Source organism: Salvelinus alpinus, chromosome 4 (genome assembly GCF_045679555.1).
Source record: "Salvelinus alpinus chromosome 4, SLU_Salpinus.1, whole genome shotgun sequence".
NCBI classification, from domain to species: Eukaryota; Metazoa; Chordata; class Actinopteri; order Salmoniformes; family Salmonidae; genus Salvelinus; species Salvelinus alpinus.
The window spans coordinates 75,644,840-75,668,382 of NC_092089.1; the positions used below are offsets into that span (position 1 = coordinate 75,644,840).

General features: G+C 40.8%; 1 protein-coding gene across 1 annotated transcript; it reads right to left on the reverse strand.

The window, feature by feature from the left end:
• gpm6aa (glycoprotein M6Aa) lies at positions 1–21,864 on the reverse strand. Its single transcript, XM_071399009.1, has 7 exons — positions 21,415–21,864; positions 6,730–6,922; positions 6,206–6,362; positions 3,972–4,125; positions 3,736–3,812; positions 3,422–3,487; positions 1–1,877 (listed from the first exon to the last, which is right to left on the reverse strand). The coding sequence occupies exons 1-7, from the start codon at positions 21,449–21,451 to the stop codon at positions 1,725–1,727; spliced, it is 837 nt and encodes a 278-aa protein (XP_071255110.1). The 5' UTR covers positions 21,452–21,864; the 3' UTR covers positions 1–1,724.
• Between the last annotated feature and the right edge of the window lie 1,679 nt (positions 21,865–23,543).

Sequence of the window (23,543 nt, forward strand, 5' to 3'; positions counted from 1 at the left end):
AACATTGTCAGGTCATTTACTGAATAAGCAACGTTGGTACAATAGTCAGTTCAAGACATGGTTGAAAGCTCATCACAAACTAAACAGACACAACTCAAACACTACCGTCTAATATCAGTAGCATAATGCTGTTACCATGGGGGGTTTAGTACTGCACATGTAAACAAAAGGTTGACCCAGCAAGACAGGCAAAGTGTTAAACAAAATTGTCCATGCCACAAAAAACATCTAATTTCACAGTTTTTACCTAACAGTACAGTTATCCAACTCTGAGTTGAACACCAATGCACTTACACCTAGAGAGAGCACAGAAATGTTCAAATAAGTGCACAAAACTAGCTCTTAGAAATACTGACAAAACAAATATTGCCAGGCAATGAAATGGTAGGCCACCTTCAGAGTCCTATGGCATAATGATGTGTAAGCAATACAATCCAACTTTTACTGTCATAAATAAAATAACTTACTGTGACATACACTTTTCTTAAGTCTGATAAATCCAACAAAAAGTTCAGTTTTACATGAAATACTTTTTTTTGCGTCAATATTTTTGAAAGACTGGGATTCATAGCGAATTAAACCACAGTAACTTATTTTTATTCTCTTATGAATTGTCCTGAATTTGAAGTGCTTAACATCTAGGACCAAAGTATGCATTTATATCTCAATATATGCAGTGCAGAAGTCTGCAAAAACTTTCATACTTGTATTTATTAAGTTACACTTTATGAAATAAAAATGGGGGTATGAGAACATGTGTCCGTGTGCTTGTGTGGCATATGATTAAAGACGATGGAATCATTCACAGTCCTTAGATACATAGCTTTAAATTGGCAAGATGCCTCATATTGTAATAAAATAATCCATTGTTTATCATATTGGCAACTAATTTCTTCTTTGATAATGACCTAAGTGTTTCCTGTTTAACAGGCTTCCCGCTGGGCACACATTGGTTAAATCAATGTTGTTTCCACGTCATTTCAATGAAATTACATTGAACCAATGTGGAATAGACGTTTAATTGACATCTGTGCCCAGTGGGTTGGCACATCTAGTAAATCATGTTTTTGTATTATTATAATTTGGTAATGCTATTGTGTAACCGCAGGTAGAAAAAAAAGCTTTTCACTTCAAAGTTATTATTTAGATCCCTGGCATTACTGGTATTTAAAGGCTTCAGAAGCTTTAAAAGTTCCCCTGTGTGATTGAAAATATTGTAGTCTTCAACACCGATCACCCATCCATGTACATAGTGCTTTAAAATGAGATCTATACAGACACACAAACATGAGAAATGTGCTTCAAACCCTTTAAGCCCTAACTGACCACCTAAAAAATGAATAGAAATAAATTATAAAGGGGGGACACTTGATAAAACTACAAACTCATACAAATCCAAAGAAATTCTCCAAAGTAAAAAAGTAAATGAAAAATACTTCCAATTCTACTACGTACTGAACTACTAACTACTATAAAAGCCATAATAATACAGGTAATACTAATAATCATCATCATAATCATAATACAGTCCATAAGAGAGGTAATAGGGCTCATCATCTGAAATGCTGTTTGGAGGGGTTGTGAGGGTCCCCTGGACCACTTTGTCATATGACGCACCAGTGACATCAGCGGTGGCGAGGACCCCGGGCGCCACCCACCCCCCTCTTTAAAGGGGATGGTGGAGATGGAGGGGCAGGGTGGCAGGGCCAGGCATCACGCTGGCCTTATGTGTAGGCGTTGAGACGCTCCTTGGAGCGGGTGGAGTGGATGTCGTGGAGCTCCTGCTCCTCCTTGGACTTGGTGTCCTCGTACTTCTGCATCCTGCACGCATCCTTCACGTAGGCCCAGTTGGCTGACAGCACCATCAGGTAGTGGATCTAACAGAGATGAGTCACCCACAAGTTCAGTCAGGGAGAAAAATCAAACACACCACAAATGATTGGTCTTTCACTTTTCCACTGACATCCATCAGGGAAAGATGAATGCCTGTCAGGAAATGGAAGAAAGTGTACCATATTTATATATTGTATTATCACTACAGATTTCATGATACTGTCTTAATGGAGAACATAGAAATAGGAATTAGAATAATAGTAATTTAATAGGATCTCTATGGATTTTTAACATCATGACATCATCTGCAGAATTTTAAAGTGCTATTATTGAGGCCCACAGCTTGAATTAAACCTGGAAAATGAGTCAAATTAAGTATTCTAGGGCTGAAAAACAATGTCTCAAATTTCGAATTTTTTATTTTCAATTCACAAGGGTGTATTTCACTGATATGCCAGCAGGCGGCAGTACAGTAGAAGCAGTCGGTAGTACCCAGGGTTTCAACTGCAGAAAAGACTCATAGAGACGCACAGCCATTGTGAATGTATTTTGCTTAAATGCCTGTGGTTGTTACTTTGCCACACCTTTCACACTGAATCAGATCAATATAAGAAGCTAATAGATTTGAATTTACACAAAGACCAAATTACTGGTCTCTTAAGGATTTCAACAAAAGCTGCAGTCTCAGCTGCGAGGACTTGGAATAGTGAAAATACTGCATCCATTTCGTTGAACATCTCATCTCGTATTTGATGTTGATAGTTAATCATTTGTTTTAGTAATCAGTTATATAATCAGATAAAATGGAAGGACCATGCATTTTTTACTGCATTAACCCATTTTCAGTTCATCATGAGATAGAAGTCAGACATGCATTGATTCTTTTTTAACATTGTAGTTTCCTTTTTTTACTGCCACCCTTGTGTTGGTGGGTGTCTGTCGCGTACCACCACTGTTTCCTAGCCATTTGTTTTGTTAAAATGGGAGGCAATGTCTCACTGCAATTTGCACCATCATCTTTGACTAACGATGACCACATTCTCTTTCTTAGAAAATGGCTCCTCACAAATTACTGAGAGATGTTTTCAACAAGCTCTGGGCCTTTCTTCTCCCAGTTTCCATGACAACGCTGTGAAATGCCTAGCATCTCTGAGCCAAAGAAAAACCTTGTCTCTCCACTGCGCCAAAATACTGCCTCCCCAGCCATTCCCATAGACTTGCAGAAAAACAGAGATTTCAGCTACAGAAATCAACTGAGCCCATTAAAACACAACATTTGGTTTACCCCGTTACCACTTGTATTTGACCTATTACTGTCATTTTCAAAATGGCCATGTCAAATCAGAACCTTGTATTACATTTTTTTGCCTATGGACTAGTTGAATAAAACTAGTGCAGGGGGAAATCACTGACATGTCTGGTTCCTATTTTGTCACATGAGGAACATACAGCGACCTGCACAGATCTCAGCCGTTCATATACAGATTACATGGTCCATATATCCATTGCCCTCAAATGGATATAAATCAAAGCTGTAATATGAGCTATATCAACAGAGATAGAAAAGTAATAGGTTTTTGTGTCTCACCATAGCAATGACAGCAGCTCCAGCACCAGCCAGGGAACAAACGAACAGGTGGAACGTCATGTCCAGCTGTATCAAAGACAAAGGAAAGGGAAAAATGAGTCAGGCTTCCCCATAAAAACCCTAGTGAACCTGTAAAAGACCCACACACATTTTATTATATGCATTATTTAAAACCTTCATCGATGTTGCACGTAAATGTTCATTTTGCAAAAGCTTTTGAACTTTGAAACTTTGAAACCAAGTATCACATCATTTATTAAACATATGTCATTCACATTTGATGTATTTGTAGTTAAGTTATTTGTATCACCTACCTCATTTGATTCACACATTTTGTAGAACTTATCAGATCCAGTACATACAGTCTTCCCCTCCCCAACTGGCACAATACCTGAAAAGAGAGAACATTTCAATAGGCCATTCCGACATTTTCATATTAGTTTTGATTGATCTAATATTTATACCACAGATGTAACATTCATGGGTAATATGTTTGAAACTACCCACAGAGAAGCAGTAAACCCAACTACTGTATGTCATGAATCCTTACCATACTGGCGCGGGTCCAGGCACAGAGTGACTCCCTCCAGGATGGTGGCGTTTTGGCAAATGGTCCAGATGTTGAAGTAGATGAAGACAGGGAGGGAGGTGAACGCAGTCACCCCGAGCCAAGCCAGCATGAAGATGTACGTCAGCATGATGAACTAAGACATAGGATAGCGGAGACTCAGTAGATTCCAGATTCCAGGTACAGTGAGGGAAAAAAGTATTTGATCCCCTGCTGATTTTGTACGTTTGCCCACTGACAAAGAAATTATCAGTCTATAATTTTAATGGTAGGTTTATTTGAACAGTGAGAGACAGAATAACAACAAAAATATCCAGAAAAATGCATGTCAAAAATGTTATAAATTGATTTGCATTTTAATGAGGGAAATAAGTATTTGACCCCTTCTCAATCAAAAAGATTTCTGGCTCCCAGGTGTCTTTCATACAGGTAACGAACGGAGATTAGGAGCACACTCTTAAAGGGAGTGCTCCTAATCTCAGTTTCTTACCTGTATAAAAGATACCTGTCCACAGAAGCAATCAATCAATCAGATTCCAAACTCTCCACTATGGCCAAGACCAAAGAGCTCTCCAAGGATGTCAGGGACAAGATTGTAGACCTACACAAGGCTGGAATGGGCTACAAGACCATCGCCAAGCAGCTTGGTGAGAAGGTGACAACAGTTTCTGTGATTATTCGCAAATGGAAGAAACACAAAAGAACTGTCAATCTCCCTCAGCCTGGGGCTCCATGCAAGATCTCACCTCGTGGAGTTGCAATGATCATGAGAACGGTGAGGAATCAGCCCAGAACTACACAGGAGGATCTTGTCAATGATCTCAAGGCAGCTGGGACCATAGTCATCAAGAAAACAATTGGTAACACACTATGCCGTGAAGGACTGAAATCCTGCAGCGCCCGCAAGGTCCCCCTGCTCAAGAAAGCACATATACATGCCCGTCTGAAGTTTGCCAATGAACATCTGAATGATTCAGAGGACAACTGGGTGAACGTGTTGTGGTCAGATGAGACCAAAATGGAGTTCTTTGGCATCAACCCAACTTGCCGTGTTTGGAGGAGGAGGAATGCTGCCTATGACCCCAAGAAACCATCCCCACCGTCAAACATGGAGGTGGAAACATTATGCTTTGGGGGTGTTTTTCTGCTAAAGGGACAGGACAACTTCACCGCATCAAAGGGACGATGGACGGGGCCATGTACCATCAAATCTTGGGTGAAAACCTCCTTCCCTCAGCCAGGGTATTGAAAATGGGTCGTGGATGGGTATTCCAGCATGACAATGACCCAAAACACACGGCCAAGGCAACAAAGGAGTGGCTCAAGAAGAAGCACATTAAGGTCCTGGAGTGGCCTAGCCAGTCTCCAGACCTTAATCCCATAGAAAATCTGTGGAGGGAGCTGAAGGTTCGAGTTGCCAAACGTCAGCCTCGAAACCTTAATGACTTGAAGAAGATCTGCAAAGAGGAGTGGGACAAAATCCCTCCTGAGATGTGTGCAAACCTGGTGGCCAACTACAAGAAACGTCTGACCTCTGTGATTGCCAACAAGGGTTTTGCCACCAAGTACTAAGTCATGTTTTGCAGAGGGGTCAAATACTTATTTCCCTCATTAAAATGCAAATCAATTCATAACATTTTTGACATGCGTTTTTCTGGATTTTTTTGTTGATATTCTGTCTCTCACTGTTCAAATAAACCTACCATTAAAATTATAGACTGATAATTTCTTTGTCAGTGGGCAAACGTACAAAATCAGCAGGGGATCAAATACTTTTTTCCCTCACTGTATACCTCGCGTCAAGTGAATTAGGAACAACATTAAGAGCTGTTAGTATTTCCCATCAGGATTTATTGTGACTGAGTCTATATCAGTGTTTCCCAAATGTCTCCTCACATACCCCACATTCCACTTTTTGATCTATTCCAGTACTAGCACACTTAATTCCACTTAAACGTGATGATTGGCCACGTGAAACAGTTGTGCCAGTATAGAAAGTGGAACGGATGGGGGTACTCGGTGAGAGGCCTAAATTCTGCCCTTTACACAGAATTATCACATTTTAGCTACAATATTGTGATTGATTGCACTGCCATTTTAAAAGCTACTTTGTCCCTTAGGACCATTGCATTACACACAGGTCGTTCATAGAAAACGTTACCAGCTACTCTTGAAGATCATTAAACCTCATCATTCAGTGATTAATTACCCCTTACCCAAGCACTGACGCAACGTCCACAGGTGGTGATCTTGAAGTCTCCATAAAGGTCCTTAATGGCTCCGCTGGTAAAGAAGCCCTCCACCATCAACAGAATGCCGTAGACAAAGAACGCTGAGGCGATGCCATAGATCACATACTTAATGATGTCAATCCTAGATGGAAAAAGTGAAAAGTGTGTGGAAACAACTGTAATGTACAGTTATTACATTGTTGTTTAATTGTTATTGTGCATTAAAAACACATTTTTACATCCTCTGTAACTCTGTTTGGTCAAACTTATCAAGTTACATTGAATAGTGTATTTACACAGTAACTATACAAGTGACTCATTTGAAACCCAATTTAAATCGAGACAGTGTTCTTTCACCAGGATACAATGTTGGTCTTATCTAGCCCATCTGCAATGCAGGTTCTTCTAAAGTACAGAGAGCTACTCGGTATAGGGATAACTTTCAGGTGATACACAACAGTGTATCTTCAATGTTTCCAGTTTAGGTCATAGGTGTGTAGCCTGCTCACATGGTGAACACGTCAAGGGAATCCACGGGTCCTCTGACCACCTCAAAGTAGTTCTGCAGGATGGTGACGGTCCCAGAGAGGGCCTCGTGCCCACAGCCGCAGAACAGCGCCACCCCGGCGTACAACAGGATGGTAGCGATAAGCGACGGGTACGGGATGCCGCCCAGGCATTTGATGCAGCACTCCAGGCATCCTGAGCACACAGAGAGAAGAGAGACAGAGAAGGTCAGACTTCATGAAAGACAGGAGGGAATGTTCACTATATACAGTAAATCACAGGACAACAGAGGGAGAAACACTGGATTGAAAGTACTGGTTGAGAATGCTGGAAGATATCTTGAGAGGAATCAATCAGACTAAGCTGTGGTCAGTACAAGGCCTTTATATCACCACCACAACCACTAACATGATGTTGTTGCATGAGGTGCATAGCAATCATAGTAGTAGGTACCATAATCAACATGGTAACTGTTTCTAAAAATTGATATTATGTGATTGCACTTTATGAGGTTTTGACACAGCAGCCTTCACCTAAGAACAATATGGTACCGTATGGTATTTCACATACAGTGGTCATCCTCTACACACTGGTGGTTAAATGCAGTCGGAGGTGAAGCAGTGAGAGAGTGACTCCCCTCTTTGCTACAGATATTCCAGTATGAGGAATGAGGTGAACCCAACTTAAACCCTACTGAACCCAGCAGAGCCCTGGTGTGGATGACCCTTTCAGCCTGAGCCCTAAGTGAACTCTAACCCATAGGCGTCCCGGGCATCCACTCTGTTTGGCCACACATCGGACAGGGATCAGGGTGAATAATAACATGTTATGAGAAGTGTGTGTGTGTGTGTCTGTCTGTCTGTGTGCGTGTGTGAGACTGTGCCTCAGTCTAAGTGTCTGTGGGCGGGATGTCTGGGTGTATTTGACTGGATTGGTGTGTTTCTACAAAATGCTGTGACCATATTATAACAGCATCACAATCCCATGGAAGTGTTACTGTATGTTAGGGTTTGTGTATGTGTTTGAGGGAAGCAGTCTGGACAGTGAGTTCATCCTTCATCCTAACGGCTGCTATGCCAACATACTCTACAAATGCATGTCATACACAACTTTGTTTCAGACTAATGTCATACGCATCAGGTTTGTCCCATTCCAATTTCATTAGTGAACCCCACTCTTTTTCATGGCCAGATATGAGCTGTTATTGAGTCAAATAGTATTTCCTCTCCTCGCAGTGCACTCTGAAATATGCTCCCCAAATCAATGCGAAGCACTAATGAAATGTAATTTCACGCTCATACGACTGGAGATGTTCCTCCAATGCCTCTACATCACCATTAGAACCATTGATTAATTCTTCCCCATTCAATCAACGCTCATGTTTCCCATTCAACAAAAAAAAGTCTGAAAAACCGAGCTGACTATTTTATTTGTAATTCTCAGAGATACCAATCAATGACATCTCCCTCATCGCAGCCAAGCAGTCATTTATTTGCCATCTCCTCTATCACGCCTCGTGTTGATTATCCGTCGCACTGCATTGCGAAAGCAATAGCCCTCTTCCTCCTCCCTCCTCCACACTCTGCATCTGTTTCTATACAGATTGTGACTGGAATAGCAAGTAAGCTAGCTATCTACCTCCGCCTCAGCCTGCTAGGTTGGGGATCCTTTATTGAAAAAACACATGAATTTCACATGTGAACACATGTTAAGTGTTCCAAAAACACATGTGATCACACGTGATCTTATGTTAAGTTATTGTGATAACTTTGACAACATATAAAGCAACATAACATGAAACTATAAATTTGAAAACATCCGATCACGTGAAGTGTTCCAAAAACACATTTTCACATGATTTCACATTTTCACAAAATCATGTGATTTTCCACATGTGAAATCATGTGTTTTCCTCATCCTTTCTCCAGAAGTAATCCACCACCAGTGTCGTCATGTCATCAAGCCCGATTCCCATCGTTTCCCAGCTATGATATTTCCATTTGTGGGGCTCTTGTCCATTTCAGTGGGAATGGGTGACAAAAAGTGTCATGTTCATTATGAAGGTTTTATAAGACATACCTATGCATTATTTAGATACAGTATGACTGCTAAATGGAGGACCCATTTATTTGAGGTATATTATGAAATTTGTGTCTAATTATTATTACAAAGCAATTGCTATCTCATAGCACATTGAAATAATAAATTAGGAAAATATATTTAAAAAATATACAGTGGGGAGAACAAGTATTTGATACACTGCCGATTTTGAAGGTTTTCCTACTTACAAAGCATGTAGAGGTCTGTAATTTTTATCATAGGTACACTTCAACTGTGAGAGACGGAATCTAAAACAAAAATCCAGAAAATCCCATTGTATGATTTTTAAATAATTAATTTGCATTTTATTGCATGACATAAGTATTTGATCACCTACCAACCAGTAAGAATTCCGGCTCTCACAGACCTGTTAGTTTTTCTTTAAGAAGCCCTCCTGTTCTCCACTTATTACCTGTATTAACTGCACCTGTTTGAACTCGTTACCTGTATAAAAGACACCTGTCCACACACTCAATCAAACAGACTCCAACCTCTCCACAATGGCCAAGACCAGAGAGCTGTATAAGGACATCAGGGATAAAATTGTAGACATGCAACAGGCTGGGATGGGCTACAGGACAATAGGCAAGCAGCTTGGTGAGAAGGCAACAACTGTTGGCGCAATTATTAGAAAATGGAAGAAGTTCAAGATGACGGTCAATCACCCTCGGTCTGGGGCTCCATGCAAGATCTCACCTCGTGGGGCATCAATGATCACGAGGAAGGTGAGTTATCAGCCCAGAACTACACTGCAGGACCTGGTCAATGACCTGGAGAGAGCTGGGACCACAGTCTCAAAGAAAACCATTAGTAACACACTACACCGTCATGGATTAAAATCCTGCAGCGCACGCAAGGTCCACCTGCTCAAGCCAGCGCATGTCCAGGCCCGTCTGAAGTTTGCCAATGACCATCTGGATGATCCAGAGGAGGAATGGGAGAAGGTCATGTGGTCTGATGAGACAAAAATAGAGCTTTTTGGTCTAAACTCCACTCGCCGTGTTTGGAGGAAGAAGAAGGATGAGTACAACCCCAAGAACACCATCCCAACCGTGAAGCATGGAGGTGGAAACATCATTCTTTGGGGATGCTTTTCTGCAAAGGGTACAGGATGACTGCACCGTATTGAGGGGAGGATGGATGGGGCCATGTATCGCGAGATCTTGGCCAACAACCTCCTTCCCTCAGTAAGAGCATTGAAGATGGGTCGTGGCTGGGTCTTCCAGCATGACAACGACCCGAAACACACAGCCAGGGCAACTAAGGAGTGGCGCCGTAAGAAGCATCTCAAGGTCCTGGAGTGGCCTAGCCAGTCTCCAGACCTGAACCCAATAGAAAATCTTTGGAGGGAGCTGAAAGTCCGTATTGCCCAGAGACAGCCCCGAAACCTGAAGGATCTGGAGAAGATCTGTATGGAGGAGTGGGCCAAAATCCCTGCTGCAGTGTGTGCAAACCTGGTCAAGAACTACAGGAAACGTATGATCTCTGTAATTGCAAACAAAGGTTTCTGTACCAAATATTAAGATCTGCTTTTCTGATGTATCAAATACTTATGTCATGCAATAAAATGCAAATTAATTACTTAAAAATCATACAATGTGATTTTCTGGATTTTTGTTTTAGATTCCGTCTCTCATAGTTGAAGTGTACCCATGATAGAAATTACAGACCTCTACATGCTTTGTAAGTAGGAAAACCTGCAAAATCGGCAGTGTATCAAATACTTGTTCTCCCCACTGTATATGTATATATTTACCCCCAAAATATATGGGGTATTGGAAATGATGCAGACAATTACTTGATGGAAGCCACAATCTATCTACAATATTAAAGCTGATATAAAATGCCTGGAACCTGACGATGAAGACTAAAGCTATAGTGGGATAGAGTTGCCATGGCATTCATGATGGATATGGGTGTGATCGAGGTGAACACAGAGCAAGAGCAAGAGCACAGAGCAAGGAGAGGCTGCAAAAATAATTGTGTTTTTTATTGATTATGGGTTTTTGTGGAGGGACGCTATTGGTGATTTTTTTGGGGGGGTCTATCAACAATGACAAGGCACCGGGGTCTGACAACTAGGATGGAAAATTACTGAGAATAATAGCGGACGATATTGCCACTCCTATATGCCATATTTTCAATCTAAGCCTACTGGAAAGTGTGTGTCCTCAGACTTGGAGGGAAGCAAAAGTAATTATGCTACCCAAGAATAGCTCAAATAGCTGACCAATCAGCCGGTTACCAACCCTTAGTAAACTTTTGGAAAAAATTGTGTTTGATCAGATACAATACTATTTTACTGTAAACAAATTGACAACAGGCTTTCAGCACGGTTATAGGGAAGGGCATTCAACAAGCACGGCACTTACACAAATGACTGATGATTGGCTCAGAGAAATTGATGATAAAAAGATTGTGGGAACTGTTTTGTTAGACTTCAATGCGGCTTTTGACATTATCGATCATAGTCTGCTGATGGAAAAATGTATGTGTTATAGCTTTACACCCCCTGCTATACTGTGGATAAAGAGTTACATGTCTAACAGAACACAGAGGGTGTTCTCTAATGGAAGCCTCTCCAACATAATCCAAGTAGATTCAGGAATTCCCCAGGGCAGCTGTCTAGGCCCCTTACTTTTTTCAATCTTTACTAATGACATGTCACTGGCTTTGCGTAAAGTTAATGTGTCTATGTATGCGGATGACTCAACACTATACACGTCATCTACTACAGTTAGTGAAATGACTGCAACACTTAACAAAGAGCTGCAGTTAGTTTCAGAATGGGTGGCAAGGAATAATTTTGTCCTAAATATTTCAAAAACTAAAAGCATTGTATTTGGGACAAATCATGAATTAAACCCTAAACCTCAATTAAATCTTGTAAAAAATCATGTGGAAATTTAGCAAGTTGAGGTGACTAAACTGCTTGGAGTAACCCTGGATTGTAAACTGTCATGGTCAAAACATGATGATACGACTTCAGTCGTGTAGTTAGGTGCCACAAAGACGGACCTCGGAAAATTACAATTGGCTCAGAACAGGGCAGCACGGCTGGCCCTTAACTTCTCTAGGATAGGGGGCAGCATTTTCACTTTTAGATAAATAGCGTGCCCAATTTCAACTTCCTTCTACTCATCCCCAGAATATAAGATATGCATATTATAAGTAGATTCGGATAGACAACACTCTGAAGTTTCTAAAACTGTTTGAATCATGTCTGTAAGTATAACATAACTTATGTAGCAGGCAAAACCCCGAGGACTAACCATTCATTTTCTTTTTTTAGGTCACTGTCTGTTCAATGAGTTTTCTTTGGGATACTGGATTTCTAATCACCCTGTTTTCAGTTCCTACCGCTTCCACTGGAAGTCACCAGTCTTTGGAAATAGGTTGAGGTTATTCCTTTGTGCAATGAAGAAGTAAGGCCATCTGGAAACAGTGTAACGTCATGTGTACTGTTTGAGAGTTGCGCAAGACTAGAAAAGTAGCGTTAGTTTGTTGATCTCCTGTATTGAAAACAGATAGACCCGTCTTCAATTTGATCGATTATTAACGTTTACAAATACCTTAAGTTGTATTACAAAAGTAGTTTGAAATGTTTTGGCAAAGTTTAGAGGTAATTTTTGAGATATTTTGTAGTGACGTTGCGCAAATTGGAAGCTGTTTTTTTCTGGATCAAACGCGCCAAATAAATGGACAATTTGGATATATATGGATGGAATTAATCGAACAAAAGGACCATTTGTGAAGTTTATGGGACATATTGGAGTGCCAACAAAAGAATCTCATCAAAGGTAAGGCATGATTTATATTTTATTTCTGCATTTTGTGTCGTGCCTGCAGGGTTGAAATATGCTACACTCTCTTTGTTTACTGTTGTGCTATCATCAGATAATAGCATCTTATGCTTTCCCCAAAAAGCCTTTTTGAAATCTGACATGTTGGCTGGATTCACAACGAATGTAGCTTTAATTTGGTATCTTACATGTGTGATTTAATGAAAGTTTGATTTTATATAATGTTTTTGAATTTGGCGCTCTACATTTTCCCTGGCTATTGGCGAAGTGGGATGCTACCGTCCCACATATCCCAGAGAGATTAAATGTAAACAGAGAGCTAACATTAATAATATGCATGTACATCTCTCATGGCTCAAAGTGGAGGAGAGATTGACTTCATCACTACTTGTTTTTGTAAGAAGTGCTGACATGTTAAATGTACAGATGTGCCTGTTTAAACTACTAGCACACAGCTTGGACACCCACGCATACCCCACAAGACATGCCACCAAATGTGTCTTCCCAATCCCCAAGTAAAGAACAGACTATGGAAGGCGCACAGTACTACATAGAGCCATGGCTACATGGAACTCTATATATATTTTTTTTAAATTTCATCTTTATTTAAACAGGTAGGCCAGTTGAGAACAAGTTCTCATTTACAACTGCGACCTGGACAAGATAAAGCAAAGCAGTGTGACAAAGAAAACACATGGGATAAACAATCGTACAGTCAATAACACAATAGAAAAATCTATATACAGTGTGTGCAAATGTAGTAAGATTAGGGAGGTAAGACAATACATAGGCCATAGTGGCGAAATAATTACAATATAGCAATTAACACTTGAGTGATAGATGTGCAGAAGATGAATGTGCAAGTAAAGATACTGGGATGCAAAGGAGAAAAAATATATATAACAATATGGGGATGACGTAGTTGGGTGGGCTAGTTGGGTGGGCTGTGTACAGGTGCAATGATCGGTAAACTGCTCTGACAGCTGATGCTTAAAGTTAATGAGGGAGATATAAGACTCCAGCTCCAGTGATTTTTGCAATTCATTCCAGTCATTGGCAGCTGAGAACTGGAAGGAAAGGCGGCCAAAGGAGGAGTTGGCTTTGGGGATGACCAGTGAGGTATACCTGCTGGAGCACGTGCTACGGGTGTGTGCTGCTATGTGACTGGGACTGGGAGACTAGTCAGGGTCGAGGAAAATATGAACGAAGCAAAGTACAGGAAGATCCTTGATGAAAACCTCCACTAGAGCACTCTGAGCGCTCAGGACCTCAGACTGAGGTGAAGGTTCACCTTCCAACAGGACAACGACCCTAAGCACACAGTCAAGACAACGCAGGAGTGGCTTCGGGACAAGTCTCCAAATGTCTTTGAGTGGCCCAGCCAGAGCCCGGATTTGAACCTGTTCAAACATCTCTGGAAAGACCTGAAAAAAGCTGTGCAACGACACTCCCCATCCAACCTGACAGAGCATGAGAGGATCTGTAGAGAAGAATGGGAAAAAGCTGGAGAACAGCTAGTTTCCGTCCTCCTCTGGGTACATTGACTTCAATACAAAACCGAGGAGGCTCATGGTTCTCACCCCCTTCCATAAACTTATACAGTAATTATGACAACTTCCGGAGGACGTCCTCCAACCTATCAGAACTCCTGCAGCATGAACTGACATGTTGTCCACCCAATCAAAGGATCAGAGAATGAATCTAGTACTGAAAGCATCAGCTACAGCTAGCTAGCACTGCAGTACATAACATGTGGTGAGTAGTTGACTCAAAGAGAGAGAAAGACAATAGTTGAACAGTTTTGAACAAATTAATTTAAAAAATGAAGGAGAAGCCAGAGAGTGAGGAAGAGAGAGAGATAGCTATATTTCCTTGTATTTTTTTCACTTTCACTTACTTAGCTAGCAAATGCAGCTAGATAGTTTAGCCTATTCAAACACCTGACTCAAACAGAGAGGGATCGTATGTTAGCTAGCTGGCTATGGCTGTCCAACACTGGAACTCTTCCAAGTCAAGGTAAGCTTTTGGTTTTATTAATTTATTGCCACCTTGGCCTACAAGTGTAACTACTAAACTGCTTGCTGACTGTACACTGTACTGCATGATTGTAGCGGGTTCTATTAGCTATGTTGACTATGACGTTAGCTAATATGGTGACAACGATGTAGGCTGTGTGTAGAGTTTAGCGGTTATTTTTGCCTGGTCACAGACAGATGATGTGTTGTGCACTGACATCCACAAGCGAAGGGGAAAAGGTGAGAGGAGGATAGTGCGTAGATGCAAGAAGGAATTATACAACAAACAAAGCGATCATGCTGTTTGTATGTGGCTACTATGAAAGTGAACTGTGTTTTCGTGTGATCAGAGGTGTATTCATTCCGTTGATTCTGTTGAAAAACTTTTCTTAAACGGAAGCAAACGGAACAAAACGGGGATAAACATACCTGAATTTGTCCAGTAGAAACTCTCGTTAGCAACTGTTGAACTAATGATAACACCCTAGATCAGCTAGATGCAGGCAAGAGTGTGCAAGGCGGTATTGAATGCGTTACTGTCTGTCACGTTGATTACAAAAAAATTAGCAAGACCTATGCACCTATGTTGTAAACTTTCATTCATAGACCTCATGATGGGTATTGGGAAAATGTGAGTATCATGTGGTAATCTAACCTGTCGATGTTACATTGAGCTGGGTGAATGGAATATGAAGGACAGTTATCCAATATGCTGTAATAGAAATAAGGCCATGCTGATTCAAAAAATTATCTTCCTCCCTCATCTTAAACTGCACCGACCACCACTGGTGCGTTTTGAAAATGTTTTGTGTACTTCATGAATCATTATAAAAAGTTTGGGGAAAAAATTGAAATATTTGACAATATTAGAATTGTTAAAAACTCACATGGTTCTTCATTGCAACGGCATTGGGCGGTAGTACTGGTGGCCATATTGTCATTTAATGTTATACATATGAAGTCTTAAGGATTCATTGGGAACCAGATATGGTTATAATCATACATTTGCATGGCACTATTGTTTTCAGACAAGTTCAACAATTCTCCACTGGAAAACAACAGCTACTCCTCCCATCATAAGTCTAATTACCAGCCTTTTCACAGACTTACATTGCACTTGAGATTTTCCTGACTCAATCTGGCTGAGTGTTGGCGCTATGCTAGTGAAAATGACAACTAGTGTGAATTGACTGAAAGAGCCACTGGATGCTTGATCCATAATTTAGCACCAGCAGCACAGTAACAGCACAGCGCCAGCCACTTCCATCCATTATTTATGGCAGCTGCTTTACTGTTACATTACCTGGGATGAGAAAGATGCCTGTTTAATGAGCTGCCACTGGGGTTCCAATTGATCATGTTCACAGTGGAATAGGGTTGAGTGTGTTGTGGAACTTGTTGGGTATCAACTGGCCCAGTGTCAGTTTAAGTGGGTATATGTTATGAAAGGGAACATTCACTCTCTCTAGCAACCTATTTAACAACAAGACCAGTTTTTCTAGCCTGGGCACCAGTCTGTTTGTGTCATCATGACTAAGATGACAAGGAGCTGTCATGATAGCACAAACAGATCTGAAACCAGGCTACAGTTGTTCTTGGAGACGAGCATAACATAAAAGTTCAATTAACTGTTGTTTTTACCGATTGGCATTAGTAAAGCATTCCTCTAAAAGTGGCTAATGGTCAACAATGACATAGTCTTTTATATCTACCTCATGATGACCACACTTTGTTCTTGAACTTTATTCATATGAAACTTTCAAATTAGGGGGCCATTAAATATTACTTGCAATCACTACAGTATGTGAAAATATGGCTACATGTGGATTATCTCTAAACTGCCAATAAATGCTGAATCAAGAGACAGGCTCCAGCTCCACCTTCAATTGTACTCCACACAAACAGCCCCTCTTCAAAAAGTCTGTAATTCGGCTGTGACCCCAAACATGTCTCTCCAGTCCAATCAACAGTAGGCGTCTCTCTCTCTCTAACACAAAGAGAAAGGACAGGCCCCTCCCATGCCCCCTCCTCACTACCACGGTCACCACTCTCCCCTCTGTCAGCGTCATGTCCGACAGGCAAAAGGGACACACACACACACACCCTCAGCACCCAATGGCTCATTAAAAGGTTGAGGTTGCCATCATGTAATGGTCACCTCTCAGAAAACATTGATAATGCATCTTGAAGACAACAGCACTCCTAAGGATCATTCAGAAAATAATACATATAGTATCAGCCGCACAATCACAAGATCTATAGTGGCATTAGTTTCATTAAAACAGGGAAGGGGGAGCGAGAGACGGAGAAGGGGTGGAGGGAAACAGAGGGAGAGATTGAGAGAGAAGGAGATAGATTCAAAGAGAAAAGCTAATTAGTTTCTGGTTAGAATGGCTTGTGGTGTACACAAGGCACATTTTCACATTTATTAATGTTCATTTGATCTGGTGGCCTGGAGACGTCCATGGGGGGCGGAGTACGGGAAAATAAGCCTACACTAAGCAGTGGGGATGTTTCAGTCGGTGAATGTCGGAAGAGTACGTGTCTCAGCGTTCACTTTCCCTGTACCCCCACCCCCACCCCCAACATTTGTTATGCTGCATCTTGACACACATGTCCAGTTTATGGGGTAAAATAGTCTACTTTTATTTGATCAATGGGTTGTATTACCCCTTCTCGCGCACTTGCAAATTGTATCTTTTATTACATGACATTGAATATATGACTATATGAATATATGAATATATGGAAAACCTGTATTATGGCTTCTCTACTTGAATTCATGTTTTTTGTAATAATCTGATAGATTCCAAGAATTCCAATTCCAGTTTCTAGAATGAAAGTTTTCTTGACCAAGAGGGATGATTTTTTTGTCATGTTACCTGGATGCCAAAGGCCACTCTAGTGAATTATAAGATCTCTATGGTATGGACACTATCATAATGCAATACACCTCAGGCTGTGGGATGATTGTGAATCCAATTTGGTTGATTTTGCTTGCTACAAAAGCTTAGCCTCTTCCATTTGACAGCCAAAATAGATATGTTACACTAGTAGCAATATAACAGAAGATCAAAAGTAAGATGATAAATACCTGTCAAAAAACAACTTAAATAGATATTGTAACCCTTTGTTAACAGTGAAACTAAATGTGATGCAAACTATTTGGGGGTGTTTATTGTTATTTTGAGGATTTACAAAGCAGCCCTGAGAGGTATAAAATGCACAGTTTTAAATTTGCATGTACAGTCATGTTGTGTCTGAAAACCATACAGTGTCATGTTCTGTACAGTAGGTGCATTCCATTTGTACTATTTTTGCATGGTAGCCCCTAATGCCAGAACAGGGCTACAGACGATCTATAGAGCTCTGGTCCACACATAACGGATGTCCTCATAGGAGGTGACAGGGGGACAGTTGCTGGAGGAATGGCCCAGAGAAAGAGCACTTACATCTGCTTGTCCTCTTAAATATGTCATGGACTCAGGGTTCTCTGAGGTGGGGGGTCAGATTGTGACCAGTCACCCCAAAATGACAGTGAGGTCACATACTGTAGATTATAATATAACTACTAGATAAAAGCATAACTGTTTGATGCTGCTTCTCCCTGAGAGTTGCTCAGATTTATATATAATGCATGGTTAAAGCTAGGTGGCCTGACAACTTAAAGATGAACGACTTCAGCTCAGACTAAAAATAATACTACAGGAGCAGTGTTACCATACAAGTTATAAAAAAAATTATTACATAATCTCCACAACTCCAAGGAAATTAAAACTGAAATGAATTTGTCATCTAAGAAAACATACAAAACACATTGAACATTTAATATAAGCATTATAAAGCCATTTGAGAGGCCCTCAGGGCAGAGGCCCAAAGTCATTAATTGCCCTAACTCCCAGGAGGGTGTTAAATCTCCCCTTTCATGTGCTCTTAAACCAGCCTTTCAGCTCAGTAAATTTACAGTGGTCATGTGAATAATTGTCTCAACCAAGCGACAAGCGACAAGAGACTTAGAACCTTAAATATAACAGTAAGGTGTAATCTATAACTTGGTAATACGTTACATTAATATAAGTACTGTTTATGACGGGTTGTGGTTATATAAGTAGTTTATAGATCATCATTAGATAATATGTAGTTTATGAATCATTATTAAATAGTTATAATTTTGGTCGTTGCCAAATAATAGGTGTATTTATGGCTGCACTGAGGATTTTATTACTGTTATTAAAAGATGAATAACATAAACCACATTACCTCACTAAATGCGGAAGACACATTTCAGATGAATGCATTCAGTTGTACAACTATGTATCCCACTTACCCTTTCCCTTTCCCTCACTGTGAGGGTAATACTGTGAGAGCATACCCAAGTCCCCCTCAATATGGCTACTCTAGCTTTGTAAAGTGATGTATTTTCCTTGTGTCAATAATTGAAATGTCAGGAAAATGTTGGGGCAATTTGATGTTTGTTTGAGGTTGATGCCTTTTCTGTTTAGGGAGTGGTTTTAGGGCTAAGGTTTGCATGGAGGAGCCAAATGGCAAATATCAACAGAGAACCAGAAGTCCATTATTTGCTAGTGGGCAAGACACACTGCACATACTGTAGCAGGCCTAGAAACATGTAGGCCAACCTACTACATGGCATTTACACTATGCATGCATTCAGACTTCATAATTGGAAACAGGAGGGTCAAATCATCTTGTTTCAAGCACTAGACTTCTAAGTGTCCCTAGCTGAACTTCAGTAGCCTGGTCAGAGGCCTGTTTGTGCTGTATCCGACTCCTATGATCATTGTTATGGTTGAGCATGTTGTAGAACCATAGGAGTTGGCTATACAGCACAAACAGTTCTGGGACCAGGCAACTGAAGTTCATCAGTCAGTGTGTTGATTCAGAGAGGAAGCACTAAAGAAGAAGAGTGTTAATGTGGAGCAGCACTCAGCCAAGCTGCTTTAGCACCCTGTTTTATTTATAACTTTACAAATTTGATAGAGAAGAGATGTGTCAGTTAACCACTTTTGGGCCAGGGGGCCGCAGCGCTAGTAGTGTAAAGAGTGCTTGGCTAAGTATTATAGGAAGACTAACAAGGCCTTCACCCAAATGAATGGGCATGGTGTACTAGAGACACGCATGCACAGTCTGGGTGGTAGTCTCTTTCAGTATGGTGAACATTGATGGAGATGGCCAACTGTATGATGTGACAGATTGGGCTTCCAGGATGTAGAATTCACACAGAGAGAGCGAGTACAATACCCATCAGTCTCTATTATGGAGACTGATGGGTATTCAATCGAAACTGCTATCAAGAAGTTTCCGGTAGTCATCCCACAGGTTGGAGACATCTTAGTGTCAAAGAATCATGGATCATAGTGTGAAAACAGAATTCCTGATTCAATGTTATATTGCAGCCACCAATGGTTTTAACATCTTACCAGACAATAAAGGCCTATCACTTTGTAGTACATGCAATTATTCAGCTGTCCCCATAGCAGAACCCTTTTTGGCTCCAGGTAAAAACACTTTTTGGTTCCAGGTAGAATAATTTTGGGTTCCATGTAGAACCCTCTGTGGAAAGGGTTTTACATGGAACCCAACATGGTTCTACTTGGAACCAAAAGGGTTCTACCTTGAACAAACAAGGGTTTTTCATGGGCTTCTCCTATGGGGACAGCAGAAAAACACTTTCAGGTTCTAGATATCAGTTTTTTTTTTACGAGTGACCATCCATGACACTCACACAAACACGCACTCACACAAACACACGCACACAGACACTATGTAAACTATGTAAACAAAATGTCATCTGCAGGAACAGAACAGAGAGCAGAGAGTGGCTGCAGGGATAATGACCAGACTTGGCCAGTGCCATGGCAACTGTTACAGCACTCATGCCTGTGAAGCACTGGTTTTCAGGAAGGAGGGAAGAAAAGAAGCACAGACATACGAAGCCCTGTCACATGCACAGAACCTGGGAAGAAGGGGAAAAGGAAGGAAGGAAGGAGGAGGAGTGGAGGGGGAGAAATACACCTCAGAGTGGAGAGAACGACAGCATTTTCATTCATCCAGTGAGCATTTAAATGAATATGGAAGAAGGCTCATTCAAACCAACCGCTTGTAAACATCAATGTATTTATAGACTACTATTTTCGCCTCAAGCCTACACTTCTTCAACACTGGTGAAGGGGTGGATTTGCATTTTAAATGGCAACCCCTTTGCACAATGCAAATAACATACCCTGCATGCATATGCACAAGAAAGGAATCTTCACATGCGTCAAAAAAATGTCTGCTCTAAGCATGAAAGCGCTTTGATTTGAATACAATAGCCGGACATGCATATGTTCTGGATACAATGGTTTTATTAGCGAAAGCGGACTGGCTCGATGTCTCTTGTCTTCAATGTTCCCCTGAGCCATCTCGACAGGCATAGGAGAGCCTTACCGAGACACCCGTGAACAAAGACAATCCTCCCTGTGCTTTCACAGTCAACGCTCACAGAGGCAGGTCACACCCCTCTGACTGTTTCGACAGCAGACAACACCCACACCACACACACACACACTTTAGTCAAGCAGACAATCAATGGACAAAGGAACAACCCAAACAGATGCTCTTTTATACCCAGATTATTAACCAAATATTTTCTCAAACCTTTCCGCATAAGTACTTCACTGACAACAGACAAATAAATTAGGGGAGGATTTCACTCAAATGGAATCTCAATCCATCCACCTGAATATAAAATACACTTCTCTTTCCTTACCTTTCTGAGTCTGCCCCTCATCCATATCTTCTTCCATCTGGGCTATTCTAGATGTAGAGCAACTGATGTGACAAAAGCTCAGAACTCTGTTTCTGTGTGTGTTGTCGCCTGAGGGATAGTCCACAGAAGTCTCTCTCTTTCTCTCTCTCTCTCCCTCTCTACTCTGTGTTCAGACCTCTTGTCAGCAGAGATTTAATTCAAGTAGTCGTGCCGTTGATTTATGAGAGAGATCAGTGCGTCTTCACAGCGCTGTCCATCGCGAGCCTCTCTGGCAAGTGCTGAAAACCTGCTCTCAACAGTGGAGAATACAGGGGGTGGTGAGGGAAAAGGGTGGTCTCAGTATGCAGGAATAAGTATATTTGCAGGAAGGCGCAGGTGGTCAGGAAACAGAAAGCATAGAGAGGCAATGGTAGAAACACCGGCTCAGCCTTGAAAACAGCCCCTTACCCTGAGACCAGGAGGAGGGGTGTTTCTTTAGAGGTGTCGAACACTCTCCCACCCAGCCCACCCGGATAACCCCTTTTTTCAGAGAAAATGGTTAAGCCTGTCAGCCCCCTTGGCTATGTTCTGCTGCATTAAGTGAACCTTCTCCTTGACTGAAAAAGATATATTTCAGAAATCCAAAAGGGAATTCGCATTATCATATTAATCATCCAGGTTCAATTTGTTTATTACAAGGAGTTGTCATGGGACCCTTATCATACATACTGAACAAAAATATAAATGCAACATGCAACAATTTCAAACATTTTACTGAGTTACAGTTCATACAAGGAAATCAGTCGATTGAAATAAATGCATTATGCCCTAATCTATGGATTTCACATGACTGGGCAGGGGCGCAGCCATGGGTGAGCCTGGAAGGGCACACTTCTTTATGCATTTCTGTTTTACTCACCTGTAAGAAAACCTGTCCCTTTAAGAGTGACTGATGATGTCACAGCAAGCACGAGCTCACAGTTTTAATTAGTCTAACTCCCAAGTTCAGCTCGCCACCTGTGGCTGTGCAGAGAATCTCCGGTTTTCTAACATTATTATTCTAACTGTTGTATCCTTCACTGTGTGTGAATGCAAGAACTGTGAGTACAGTATAGTTGCCAATGTTTAAGTCATATTTTTGTCATTGTACAGCATTTTATGCACTTGGTTTTTGCCAGCTAAGAAACTACTGTTAGCCATATTTTGCCTGTAAGTTGACTAGCTAGCTAGCTATGTTGTAGCCATTTTAATGTCATTTCTGAGTCACTTTATTGTTATAGCAGATGAGAAATGTTTATTCTTGTTTGTTATCGCTAAATACACTACTTGACCAAAAGTATGTGGACACCTGCTCGTCAAACATCTCATTCCAAAATCATGGGCATTAATATGGAGTTGGTCCCCCTTTTTGTGCTCGCTTCACGTTTCAGCTCTCAATTTTATATATCTTTCAGCAACAGGTACAACGGGTGTGAATCCACAAATTTCAAGGGGTGTCCACATGCTTTTTTATATATAGTGTGTATGTGCCTTATTATAGACAAGTCAACGCTGTTTTCATGATTTCTGGTAGATCCCTAGTAGAAAAATCTGATCAGAGTTTGGAACCAGTCCTATTAGGATTCTACCCTATAGGATTGTATCCTATAGGAGCCTATAAGAATCCAATAGAAAAATCCTATCAAATTTTGGAACCAGTCATATTGGACTCCTATAGAATTTTATCCTGTAGGATATAGGATAAAATCCTATAAAATAAATACTGTAGGATTATATCCTATAGGATAAAACAATTATCATCTGATAGGATTTTCTATTGGATTTTATTTATTGGAATCCTATAGGATTTTTATACTAAGGTGTACATTGACTCGGTACCAGTACCCCTTGTATATAGCCTCGTCATTGTTATTTTATTGAGTTACTATTTGTCCTTTAGTTTATTTAGCACATTTTTCTTACTTACTTTTTAAAACTCTGCATTGTCAGTTAAGGGCTCTTAAGTAAGCATTTCACAGTAAGGTTGTTGCATTCTGCGCAAGTGACAAATAAAATGTTATTTGAAAAGACATTAGCAGAACCCTGCACGTAACCCAAAAGGGTTCTACTTGGAACCAAAAAGGGTTCTCTGATGGGGACAGCTAACAGTG